Source organism: Cygnus atratus, chromosome 3 (genome assembly GCF_013377495.2).
Source record: "Cygnus atratus isolate AKBS03 ecotype Queensland, Australia chromosome 3, CAtr_DNAZoo_HiC_assembly, whole genome shotgun sequence".
NCBI lineage: Eukaryota > Metazoa > Chordata > Aves > Anseriformes > Anatidae > Cygnus > Cygnus atratus.
In genome coordinates this window covers 80,188,835-80,201,998 of record NC_066364.1, presented here as the reverse complement: position 1 = coordinate 80,201,998, position 13,164 = coordinate 80,188,835, and the positions used below count along the sequence as shown (strand labels likewise).

General features: G+C 38.1%; 1 protein-coding gene across 3 annotated transcripts in view; it reads left to right on the top strand.

Annotated features, from left to right (window-relative positions):
• HEATR1 (HEAT repeat containing 1) overlaps positions 1-13,164 on the top strand; it is a 38,850-nt gene that overhangs the window by 24,796 nt on the left and 890 nt on the right. For all 3 annotated transcript variants that reach the window (XM_035556264.2, XM_050709453.1, XM_035556273.2), the window contains 16 exons: positions 1,271-1,399; positions 2,336-2,566; positions 3,888-4,014; positions 4,871-5,037; positions 5,605-5,651; positions 6,159-6,282; positions 7,175-7,315; positions 7,533-7,822; positions 8,493-8,643; positions 8,946-9,104; positions 9,871-10,005; positions 10,222-10,326; positions 10,420-10,588; positions 11,319-11,473; positions 11,829-11,987; positions 12,712-12,820. In XM_035556264.2, the coding sequence (XP_035412157.1) occupies positions 1,271-1,399; positions 2,336-2,566; positions 3,888-4,014; positions 4,871-5,037; positions 5,605-5,651; positions 6,159-6,282; positions 7,175-7,315; positions 7,533-7,822; positions 8,493-8,643; positions 8,946-9,104; positions 9,871-10,005; positions 10,222-10,326; positions 10,420-10,588; positions 11,319-11,473; positions 11,829-11,987; positions 12,712-12,820 (2,398 nt within the window). The remainder of the gene's footprint in view (positions 1-1,270; positions 1,400-2,335; positions 2,567-3,887; positions 4,015-4,870; positions 5,038-5,604; positions 5,652-6,158; positions 6,283-7,174; positions 7,316-7,532; positions 7,823-8,492; positions 8,644-8,945; positions 9,105-9,870; positions 10,006-10,221; positions 10,327-10,419; positions 10,589-11,318; positions 11,474-11,828; positions 11,988-12,711; positions 12,821-13,164) is intronic.

Genomic DNA, 13,164 nt, shown 5'->3' with positions numbered 1-13,164 from the left:
TACTGTTTTAGGGTCTTCTACTTCGTTTTAAAACTAAACCTCTGTATTGATAGTTTGGTCATGCATCATTTATGATTTGCAATGAAGAGGGTTAGAAATGACAAGAGCTTTCTAACAGCAGCTCTGCCTCACCTTTACATTCTCAAAGTTCTGGTACGTTGTTTCTTCTTTCTCCTCCTTTTTTATGGAGGAGAGAGCATCCGACCCAATAATTAATACATGTATTCTTACAAGTTTGTATCTTGTACAATGAGAAATGTAGTTGATGATACAGCCAGGTTTGGTCTAATTTTAATTGACCATAAGCAGGTCTTCTATGGATTGAAATTTGACAGTACTCTTTGAAGTAGAATTCTTCTGCTCTGGAACTGTAAAAGCAGCAAAATGTACACAAATATATCAAACTCAGTTTGCATCTTTATCTTTACCTGAGTGCTTTCTCCATACATTTGGAATGCTACTTTTTACCCCAGAGTCAAAAGAGATGTTCTTGACAATCAAACTTTTGGAGGATTTGAGTTTGGCTTTTTTCTTTTGGGGATTATTTTTCTTTGTTACCATCTTACTACTATCACCTACTATAGAGCTAAGCTTTTGTTACACATTAATATTGACTGTGACAGGATTTTCAATTTCAGTATAAAGACAAATATTTGGTAAAAGTCTTGTCTTTCTCTTTAAATCTATAATGCTGCTTTAGCTCACTAAACCTAAATGACAAATGTAGCCATATCTGGGACAAAATCTAGGAATCTAATTCTTGAGCTAAGTCGACACCACTAATTCAGCACTCTCAAAGAAATATTGTGATTACAATCTAGCCAAAAAAGGCCAAAATGTTAATATCAGCACTGCTGCTTTCTATTGTATCGCTGTATATGTTTTAGAAATATAGAGGGGGACTGTGTAAGAGGCTGGAAATCTCACGAAGGCTGATTTTGCTTGTCATACTACTGTAGCACTGGCTTGAAGAGTTCAGAGCATATGATGAAACTCAACTGTCAATTTCCACTCTTCAATTATTTGCTTGGAAGTTAATCTCATTCTCTAAATAGTATTTAGAACTGTAACAATCACATATTAAGTAGTCTTAAGGGACACTATATGTTTAAAATTAGTTTAGTGGCGATTTTGGGAACATAGCAATGATTCTCATTTTCTTATATAGGAATCTAGTGTTGTTTGTGGCAATGAGGGATGCCTTAAAGTACAATGTACTGAGCAGCTCAGTGTAAAAAACAAACTAATTTCATCTGTCTTTTCATTCCAGGATAAAGTTCTCCATAACATTATGCCTATTTTTACATTCATGGGAGCAAACGTCTTGCGTCTGGATGATACTTACACATTTCAAGTAATAAATAAGACAGTGCAGATGGTTATTCCTGCTCTTATACAGGTAAATTTGTCTATACAATGGAAAGGAGTAGGAAAAATGTAAACAGTAAGTTTATTAATTAAGTAGAATAAATGGTTTGGAATATTGGTAATAGAATATGTTTGTATCCAATTCTAGGATTACTTTTAAGTAGCTAGATAATGAATTATATGTAATAAATATGTTAACAAACTACTCATCCAATCAACTGAGTTCATCAAAACTGCTGCTTTTTTAATCGTACAAGCAACTGCACTTCATAAAAGGTTTAGGAAAATAGTACCACAGTTGTACCTAAAGAGGATCTAAAACTTACTTTGTGTTCTAGTTTTTCACCGCAGAAACAGCAGGCAAGTTCAATACAAGAGCTGCTAGAAATGAGAAAAAGGTTGTAATAGTCACATAGTAATGTGTCATGGTTAATAATACATCTTGAACATGACAGTAAGAGAACTAGTCTGAATAAAGTGGAAAGGTAAAATATTTGGCAAAGGCTGTTTTTTTGCGCAGGTGATATTTGTGTGCGTGTTCTTGTTTGTTTGTCCAGACATCTTCGATAGACAAATGGTTATAAACAAGCAAAAAGATATCTTTTTTTCTTCAGTCAGATTTCACTTGTACCTAGTAAATCATAAAGTCATTCATAGATTTAAACATGAAAAATGACACAGAAGTTTCTTATGTAAAAGTAAATTAGTAAAAAACAATAAAATTTCCACTGCTAACAAGTTAGCTTGGAAGGGCTTGGAGGTTTTGGGGATTTGGTGTGGTTTTTTGTTTGTTTGTTTTAAGTCTTTCATTGCAGCCATTGCAAATTACTATAACAAAATTTCTTTCAGTTTATACTTTTGGCAATACAGGTATGAGCCACACAGTGCTTTCTCTCACCTGCTGGATTTACAAGAAAGAACTTGTTTGTGATAATCTGTTTGAACTGCTGTACCTGTATTTAAATAGGCTGAAGACAGTGATTTGTCAGAGTCCTCGGGAAGTGTGGAAGAGGTGGTGATAAAAATCATTCGTGTGTTTGTGGATGCCTTGCCCCATGTGCCAGAGCACCGCCGCCTGCCCATCCTGACCCAGCTGATCACTACAGTGGGAGGAGACAGGTTCCTCTGGGTTCTCCTGGTGCTGCTGTTTGAGCAGTACGTCACCAAAACTGTGACTGCGACATCAAGCACAGACAAGGTTAGACTAGTGCGGTTGACCTTTTCCTCAAAGACTGATCTCCTCCTTTCTGTTCATAGTCATGCCTTTAAGAAAGTGCAAGATGAGGCCTTACTTTATGCTATAAGAAGTAGTGAGCTCTGAGCTTGTGCTTCAGCAGAACCTGATGGTGATGTTGACTACATTTTGCGTGGCAGATGCAAAATATTTTTGTCCTTGAGCCTGGACATATTGTCAGATCATATTGTACACCAGTACTTGACTTGAAAATCTGATAGATATGTAGTACTTAAAAAAAACAAAAACAAAAAACCACTGTTGAAACAATTTTGGTCTTCCCACTATCGAGGTAAGAACTCTCTTATGTCAGAATTATGTAGAAGTTCTTGCTGCTTTAGTGTTGGCAGGCCCTAGCATTAGGTGAAAACATTGCTTATAGGTAAAACAAAAGGGATTACTAAAAACACAAGTGAGAAGATACGGTTTTCCTGCTGAACAGGCTGCCCAGGGAATTGGTTGAGTCACCATCCCCGGAGGTCTTCAAGGAATATGTAGATGTAGAACTTGGTAGCATGGTTTAGTGGTGGGCTTGTCACTACTAGGTTAAAGGTTGGACTAGATGATCTTTGACTCTGACTAGAGGTCTTTTCCAATCTGAATGATTCTATGTATGGAAAGATCCCCCAAACTCTTCATAGATTACTATTCTGATTGATTAGAGGGCGTTTTTATATTAAATGTATGAAAGCTGCTAAAGATGTGGAGAAGAGCTAATTTTATGATATGGAAAAGTATTTTTAAGTACTCTGTTACTTCCATCTTATTTGACAAATTTTGTATGGGATACTACTCAGGTGTGCCAGTCCTGGCCATCCTGTAGGATATCTTGAGTTATTCTTAGAAAATAAATCTTTGCCTAGAAAAGATTAGGTTTTGAGTAGTTTAAATAAACAGGGACTTGATCAAGAACAGTGGGAAAAGGTAACTTTTCTCTCTGCTTTAAGTGATTTTTCATCAGGGTATGAAATGGCTAGAGACACCCCTGATGAAATATGGATTATTTCACCATTAGTCATTAGCTGAGGTTTAGGACAAATAGCCTGTGCCACCAGGTGAGGTTATTCCTGATGTTGTTTAGTAGATGGAGTGAGATGGTATTTTCTCTCCCCACCCTCAGGAACTCTTAGATTCTCTCTGAGCCTTGCTGCTGTTACCCCGGTGCTAACCCTGGCAGTATGCAGCTCCCCATGGCACGTTCACAAATTGACTGAGGAGTTTGGGGTCTTTTTATCTTTTTTTAATTCTTGAAATAAACGTTTCTCTCCTTTTAAACTATAAACAGGATGCTGTGCTGGAAGCAGACACTGAATTTTGGATTTCCATCTGTTGCGAATTTAATATACATTCACAGTTCCAGAGCATGATGAAAATAATCCACTACTTGACAGAGCTGCCAGAGAACAAAGAAGGTAACTGCAAAACAAAACAGCAAAAGTACATGAACCTCCCTTTATTCCTCTCGGTAGGAACTAGGGGATACAGAATTGCCCTAATGATTTCTTCCCTCCCCCCCCCCCCCCCTTTTTTTTTTTTTTATAAAATGGTTAAGATATGTGATTACTTCTTTTTTGATGTACATTAATTATAGATTGGAGTGCTTAGAATCAAACAGCACTTCTCATTTAGAAGGTCCATTGAATCATTCAGCTGAAATAAATAGCTGTTACTCATAGCAGATGAGATGACAAGGACTATCTGTTGGGGGAGTTGTTTGTATTTTGTTTGGTTTTTGTTTTTTAAGGTTTTTTTTTTCTTCTACAATATAGTAAATAATATATTTTAATACTTCTCCAGTCTGTTATTTCAAAGAGCATTGAAGGGAGGGCATGGTTCGTCCTTTCTTTTTAAGAAAGGACTTGGTGGATTTGGTGTTTGAATAAGTTTTCTCAGCCAGGAAGGGCCTGGTAGTGACAGTGAAAGCAGTTTTTCCAAATATGTGACACACAGTGTCTGTGGTCCTTCCTCACAAGTCTTTCGTGTTTGTAGCCAGTGTGCTATAGCTTTAGCTTCATGGAGATTCTTAACATAAAAACTGATCAGAACCAAGGGCAGTGAAATGGCACTGCTGTTTTTGAGGCTATTGAAACAGAAAAATTATCTTTGTGGTATCTTTTTTTTTTTTTTTTGGAACTTTGACATTATTTTGGATACAGCAGAATGATTGTCCTCGATAGCCACTTGACTGTAATTAAACTTTTTCTGTAATCAGAAATCAAATGTCTTTTTTTCATGTCTGCGCATTTGTTTTGGGAATGTTTTCAACAGATGATCCTGGCCCAAAAAAATCAAGAACGTGCAAGACAAAGCTAAAAAATCAGGATGGGCAGCTTTTTAATGTGGAGTCTCACTCAGGCAAACAACTTCGACATTTCAAGTTCTTGTCAGTCTCCTTCATGTCACAACTTTTAACTTCTCAGAGTTTGGTGAAAAAGGTAATTACTCTTAAACTGATCAGATTAAGTAACTGTGCCATATGTAATAGATGAGGTTTAATTTGCTTTTTAGTATGATTTTATACTCAAAGAGGATGAAAGAATATGCCATCCAGTGTATCTTGCTGACACCTTTATTTACACAGCTTTGAAACCTCCCAGTAACATTCATTATTTTATAATAGTGCCTTTCCAGATGGACTCAGTTTGTGCAATTGATGAATAGGTTAAAAAGAGAAATTCAGGCCCCAGTGAATTCCCACTGGCTTTATGGAGTCTGGGATTTCACTCAGTCTGTATAATCCAAGTTTGGAGTGAGACTCATACTATTAACTCCAAAAAAAAAAAAAAAAAAAAAAAATTTATGTTAAAAATCTGGCTGTGGATCTAGCTGGAAGTGGTTTCCAATATTTTGACTGAGCATCATCCATCAACATGAAAAGTTTGTTTGCTACTGTGACTGTATTGCCTAAGGGTCTCAGATTTTCTTCTAGAACAATGCTAAAGTGCAAATGTGGGGAACTGAAAATTTTCACAATTAGCATTTTCATTCTCTTTATAAACCAGATAGTTGAATGTGAAGAAACAGAAGAGCTACAGAAGTTGGAACAGAGGTATGCTTTATATCTGCTCCACTCCTATTTCTAGCCTTTACTGTAACCTGGGAATATTCTTTTGTAAGTGTAGTCCCATCAGAGTATTTTTTTTTTTCCCAAATGTTTTCCAAGGATACTTTTAACGTCCTCAGCAATGAGCAGTATTTATTATATGCAAGTTACTTTTTTTTTTTAATTTGACATGGAGTATTTATTGAAAGATTGCTCTGTCCAATATCTACGCTATTTCTGTATTTCTGATTGTGCTTATTTACATACTTGGTCGTAAATATTTTGCTGTTGATGATGAAATCTTTAAAATTTTTCCAGATTTTTTAGCAAAATATATTGCTTCAATTGTGGGGAAATAAGTATATATACATACATATATATAGTCTCTCTAGTAGGTGTTTCATTTTCCTTTGTTGTTGCTGTTTTGTTTGTGAAATGTTAGGCATTGTAGGAACCAAGCTGACTACTTTAGTGTCCTTGTTACATACTAAAAGATTCTTCCTTTCTGTCTAGGCTATTAGAAGATGTTCTTCACTATATAAACACTGTGGCATCCTCAGTGGAAGGAAACGCAGACAAGCCAACAGCCAAATTTTGGAGGGTTCTGCTTAGCAAGTCCTATGAAATGATGGATAAAGTATGTCTCATTGGCCCTCTTGTTAGCAGTGGGACATTCCTGCTTTTATTTATTGATGCAATTAATAACCAATGTAGGATTTATTTATTTTTTCTGAATTAATCTTTACTGATTAATTAATCTTTATTAATTAATCTTTACCTGCTGCCTCATTGTTTGAGTTCTTCTAGCAGTTTCAACAACTACATCTAACAGCTTAGACAGAACAAGCAGAAAAAAAAATCTGGAATGCTTATTTCCTCTTGTTTGTGTTCTACTGGCTGGAAGCAGTCGTTTCAGTAACTATTTGGTGGAGAACAGTGGCTTTTGGCAGCGTTGTTCCATGTTAAATCATTTTATGAGTTCACTAATGCTTATGGAGCTGCTATGTATTTTTATATGGAATTTAGATGGAGAAAAATCATTATGCTTTTCTTTCTAATCTTTTTCTGATCAGAAGTGTATTTGCAGAATTGGATTGACTGTCTAGTAACATCAGTGGTGCTGTGAATCATAAGTCTTTTCAGTCTCTGTGTGAACAGCTTGTATTTCTTTTGCCTGTGAAGCACGTTCCAGTTTTCATGTTGTTTTTGCACAAGGCACCATTATAAGTATTTTAAGGGAAGGAAGGATAACTAACCAGTGTAGACATGAGAAAAAGGAAATTGCTGAGAAAATATTGAAACTAGTGGGTATTGGCTGGTTAGTAGCCAGTAAACATACATTAAGTACTGTAACTGGACCCTCCTTTGGATTTTTTTGCCTGCCTCAGATACAACATGGCTGGCCTATCCTCTCTTCTTTGACCCTGAAACCCATGTGGAAAGCTGAGAAGAGTTTGCCTGTCTTGGAGGCTATGTCACAGCGCACAGGAAAGCATTTATCATATTGTTTTGTTTGTGCTCTCTTACAGGTCAATGCCTTATTGCCAACAGAAACCTTCATCCCTGTAATTAGGGGACTCATGACAAATCAGCTCCCATCTGTGAGACGTAAGGCAATGGACCTTTTGAACAATAAGGTACAGCAGCGCACGAAGTGGCAGAAGAGCCAGGTGAGGTGAAGTCATTAAACTCCATTCCTTTAGCAGAAATTAAAGAGAGAGATTGATGTAGAAGTGGTTTGCTCTGTGTAGGAACGTCAAGTATCAGTGTTGTCTGTCAGGCAGCTTTTGAGAGAGGTGGTGAGATGTAGGCTGCCTGCCCAGTTACCTTGCAGGGTCTGGGTTTCTAGTTGTGTTCTTCAAGCGTTTTGTTCTTTTGTCCTCCCAGATCCGGCAACTCTTGGAGCTAGTTCCTGAGCTCATTGCAATTGTGCAGTGCAAAAGAAAGGAAGAGGAGGAGGAGCAAGCCATCAACAGGCAAACTGCTTTGTTCAGCCTCAAACTACTCTGCAAAGGTTTTGGCACAGAAAATCCCATGCCATTTGTACCCGTTTTGAAAACTGCCATTGATCTGATTTCTTCAGAGAAGGAGGAAAAGAATGTGATGGGAAGTGCTTTCCTCTGCATAGCTGAAGTCACCTGTACACTGAAGGCCCAAACAATCCCTCAGCTTCCAAGGTATCGCTGGGTTCTTTTTAATAGAATCAGCGGCAGGAGAAATTAGTTATAATGAAAGGCATTACTGAAAGAAGGAATGCTGATGAAGGCTAAGTGGGCAGTCTGCCCACGTGCGTTTCCTGTAGACAGGAATAAAGGTGTTCGTAGTGCTTGAAGTGCTATAGAACTAAGAAGCTAGTCGGCAAATTGCAGGAGACTTTTATAATTGGTACAGTTCATTATGGAACTGTGTGCTGCCCTGAAGGGAGATGCAGTCCTCAGGGCTATAGAGAAGTCAGACTGTATTTTTTTCTTTTTACTGTAGAATAGACTGTAGTTAAAAACATGAGAACCAGTACTGTTGGAAACACTGCATGTTACATTCTTTTATTCTACCTATTCAGGAAGAATTCATGCATCTAACCTGTTGCTTTTAAGACTGTTTTATCTAATTACAAATAAAAATTCCTTATTGTTATTAAATCTTTCAACTAAATCTACTATTCTTCATTATCTCTGGAGAAAAATACAGCAGAAGAGCCCAGAATACAGAGTTTTCCCAATTAAACATGTAAAAATTGATGTGAAAACTGTCCCTGCGGGCTTAAAGGCTGGATTTTATGTGATTGGAAATGTTCCTCCAAATGATCAGTGGTTTCACCTTTCTGTGTTTTTGCTTGGTTATTCACAGGCTGATGCCAGCACTGTTGAAGACTTTAAAAAATAAGAAGGAGCTCATCTCCAATGAGATTTACTTGTTAAGTGCCGTGACTGCTCTCCTGAAGGTTGCAGAAACATTACCACACTTCCTCAGTCCTTATCTCATGGATTGTTTGCTGCAGGTGAGCCATCTGACTCCTGCAGATAGGACGGACTCCTGCAGAATCTGCCCAGTTCAACAGCTCCAGGAGGGCAATTCTGACCTTGTGCCACTGATGCAGGCATTTTTTTGGTGTTTGTCTTTTGAAGACAGGGAAGTTCTGTACACAGACATCCTCCTGTAACGTGTTCCAAGTGGTACATACACCAAAATTCCAGTCTGACATTTGTAACAGACAACTATGGTAAAATTTGTAAGATCAATTCTTAAGTTAGGCAACTAAAACAACTTAAATAACTTAACTTTTTCTGGATTTCCTGATAGGTTGTCCGCTTGGAGAGGATTGTGGTTGAATTTGGTCCTTCTTCCCAGATAAATGTACGCGTAACATCATTGAAAAGTATCCTAGCTACAAAACTTGCTCCCAGAATACTCCTTCCTGCAGTTACTAAGTGCTACAGTGAAGTGGCAAATAACCGAAAGGTGAGAATTTTTCCTTTTGTTTGCATTGTAACTAAAAATATGCTTTTTTTTTTTTTTTGTGGTGGGTTGACCCTGTCTGGCAGGTAAGCCCCCAACCAGTCACTTGCTCACCTTCCTGTTGTGGGATGGGGGAAAAATTGGAAGTGAAAAGAAAAAAAAAAAAGGGTTGATATAAAGGAGTTTTATTAGAGAAGGAAGAAAAAAAAAAAAGGAGCAGTACAAAAGCAGTCACTTGCCCCTAGCAGACAGATGTCTGGTCAGTATCCAAGAAATAGCTGCCTTAGAGAAACTCTCTGCTCGTTTTATTGCTGAGCGTGACGTTACATGGTACAAAATACCATTTTGGTCAGTTTGGGTCAACTGACCCAGCTGTGTCCTCTCCCAACCTCTCGCCCACCTCCAGCGTATTACTGGGGCAGCAGAGTGAGAAACAGAGAACATCGTGACACTGTACAATCACTGTTTAGCAATAGCTAAAACACCAGTGCATTATCAGCACTGTTTTGATCACAAATCTAAAACACAGCACCATATGGACTGCTGTCCATTAACTCCATCCCAGCCACGACCAGTACAGTCTTGCGGTATAAAAGAAAATAGAGAGAGCTGAAAAGTGAGTCAGGAAAATGTAATGCGAAAAGTTATTTTCTTGTTAGTATTTTCATGAGTAAATGTGAGAAGTGCAAAATCAGATTCCCTTGCTAAGTTTCTCGGTTACTGTCAGTGTCACAGTTGTCTTTGTCTTGCTTTGCTTTTGTTCTGGCAGAACTGCGTGGGTCCCCTGATGAACATTCTGAAGGAGCACATTGTCATTATGGAGAAGGATCACCTTATCTCCCATCAGTCTGAGCTGACAGCATTTTTCATGACAGCCCTGGACTTCCGCACAGAGCATGCCCAGGTAGCTTGTTTAGGCGAACAAGCAGAGGCAGCTCATCTTCTCATGCTAATTCTATCAGTTATTTTTTTGCTGTCAAATATTCTGTTCTGAAATTGTTCAAGGGGGTAGAAAATACTATGGTCAGGTACTTAGCCTGAAACAGAGAGAATTAAAACTTGCTTGGAAGCTCAGGTTCTTATATTTCAAACTTAGAATTACGTTTTTTAATTTTTCTAGGATGATTTGGAGGAAGTTGGTAAGACAGAGACATACATTATTGATTGTCTAATAAGTATGGTTATGAAACTTTCTGAGGCTTCCTTCAGACCCCTCTTCTTCAAGGTAAGGAATTTAATGATAATTCATCTTCATCAGCATCTTTGTATTCTCCAGTGCGCGCCCACAGAAACGAGCTAATTTGCGTTTCACTTTCAGCTCTTTGACTGGTCCAAAACAGAGAGTACCCTAAAAGATAGGCTCCTGACGTTCCATCGGTTAGCAGATTGCATTGCAGACAAGCTCAAGGGTCTCTTCACCCTGTTTGCTGGTCACTTAGTGAAGCCATTTGCTGAGACACTGAACCAGCTCAACGTTTCAAAAACTGGTAAGTTTTAAGTTACTAGCTACAGAAAAGTATTGACAGGCTAATTACAACTGCTGAATGTTTCGTCTTACAGCAGTGTATTTCACAGCACATACCCCTCGCTTCTCTCTTTATTCTTTCTCTCATAAATAAGACGTCTTCCTTATTCCGATGGAACCAAGGGACACTTTTCATACATGGGCTCTGGACTGCCAGTACAAAGTTGAGAGCACATGAAAATTTTCCATGTCAGTTCCTGTGAGTTCCGTGGGAATGAAATTGCGTGTAAATAGGGTGACTTGCTTCTGGCAGTTGCCTGTCATTTTTTTTTTTTCATTTGTTGACTTACCTTACATGCCAACCTACTATTACCTGATGCATTCAGACTCCTCTGCTTTCTTGGCAAAAACACATTCTGCTGCTTTTATATGGGGAACTAATTCCTCATTGTATTTGTAGTGACCTGCACAAATTCTCCACAGCCACAGGTATAGCCATGAACTTTCTGATAGCCTGTGAGTCTTCCCTTTTACCCCCAGCTGATCGTGAATTGCAGCAGCAGACCAGCTAGGGCATTAGCTAAAAGTCAGATAACATACATTATCTACTTTATTACTCTGATTGATGACTACATAACTGATGTGCAGTACATCCTTTAGCTGCATTCACAACTAGCAGCATTTCTGGCTTGTAGAGAAGTTATTTCTCATTTTTGTAAACTTTCTTTTTTCCCTCCTGTACTGATATACAGATGAAGCTTTCTTTGATTCTGAGAACAGCACCGAAAAGAGCTGTTTACTGTTGCAGTTTACTATGGACTGTCTGCATAAGCTCTTCCTGTATGACACCCAGAAGTTCCTGAGTAAGGAAAGAGCAGAAACCTTGATGATGCCGCTGGTTGATCAGGTACTGACAAACATAGAAAAGCAATTCATATCAAATATTTTTTCCATATGAGGATTTCTTTTAAAACTATCAATCATCTCCCTTCACAAAAAGGGAGGAATTAATTCATTCTTTCAGCTACAGACAGTATTAACTGCTTCACTTAAAGCTTTAGTTTACTAATTCTTTTATCATCTTTCTGAACTTCTTCACTCCACAAGGTTCATGCACATTGCTCAACTCGTGCAGACCACTGCCTTCCCACTAACGCTCTTTGACCCATCTCCTGAGTACCTGAAAGCCTATGCTAGAAGCAGCATTTTTGGCTGGGTTTATCTGATCCTGGATCTGTCTGACAAGCATTTTGTTTCCACAGCTAGAAAACATGCTTGGAGGAGATGAGAAGTTCCAGGAAAGAGTGACAGAACACCTGGTACCCTGCATAGCGCAGTTTTCAGTGGCCATGGCAGATGATTCTCTTTGGAAACCACTGAACTACCACATCCTGCTGAAAATGAGGCACGCCTCTTCTAAGGTTGGGAGCTACCAGAATTTGAACTGGTTTTCTCTGTTGCTTTAGAAAATGTTAAGTGCCCCCAAACCAGAAGTGGATTAGCCAACTCACTGTTAAAATACTAGCTTCTAAAGTTAGGCTACTAGAACACTGACGTTTTACTATTCTACCACCAAGTTCCCCAGATGCATGCAATGCATCCTTCTGTTTTTTCCCTAAGCTGTTACTTTTCTGCAAGTAGATGTCTTCCATACTGTTGGTTTTATTTATTTATTTATTTATTTAATCTTGGTAGCTGTTTGAGTAAGAGCTAACCTGTTTGTACCTAAAGAAAAGGGTGCTTTAGAAAGTGTAAGATAGTTACTTATCAACCTTCAGACCTGTTTCATGTATAGAGCTTTATCATGACCTATTTGACTGGTTACAAGTATTCAGGGGGAGTTTTTTGTTTTTCTAATTGTACTGGGTTAAGTCCTGCTGAAACAGTGGAACAGAGTGGCATTGGAAAGTGAAGTTAAAGACTGTTCTATCAGCTAACTGCTAGCAACATACCTGCTTCTTGCAACTAACTTTTTATTTTACTCTATCTTAATCCAGATGTTGAGACTTAAGTTACTTTAAAAATAGTTTCCTTCAGTAAGGAAAGCTAGTTTAAAAGCTGAGTGTGTTTTAGGAGATGGAAAGAAGTTTGGGACATTTAACTGTTTCCTTACAGAGACTTTTGTTTTTTTTTCTTTTGTTTTAGGTCCGCTTTGCAGCTCTGCTTGCTTTGCTAGAAGTAGCAGAGAAACTGAAGGAGAACTACCTGGTCCTGCTACCAGAATCTATTCCATTCTTAGCTGAGCTTATGGAAGGTAATATTCTAAAATGGTCTTAGTGAAGGCAGACAAATGGCTTATGAGCTAAAAGAACAAAGGCCACAATTCAAAGATTCACGCAAATATAATTGCTATAAATCATAAGAGTTTATATATGGTAGCTTCAACTGTGCAGGATGGAAACTGAAATGGGTTGTATCCAAAACCCTCCTGATGTTCACCTAAATGACAATAGCTTCTTCACTGTTCCATCCTGTGCGCCTCCTCCCAGGCTGCATATTTTAGATCAGTGGTACAGTATAAATAACTTGCCTAAGTCCTGAGTTGATGACAAAATATTTTTGAACAATAATTTCATACCTGGCATTTGAAGACAGTTC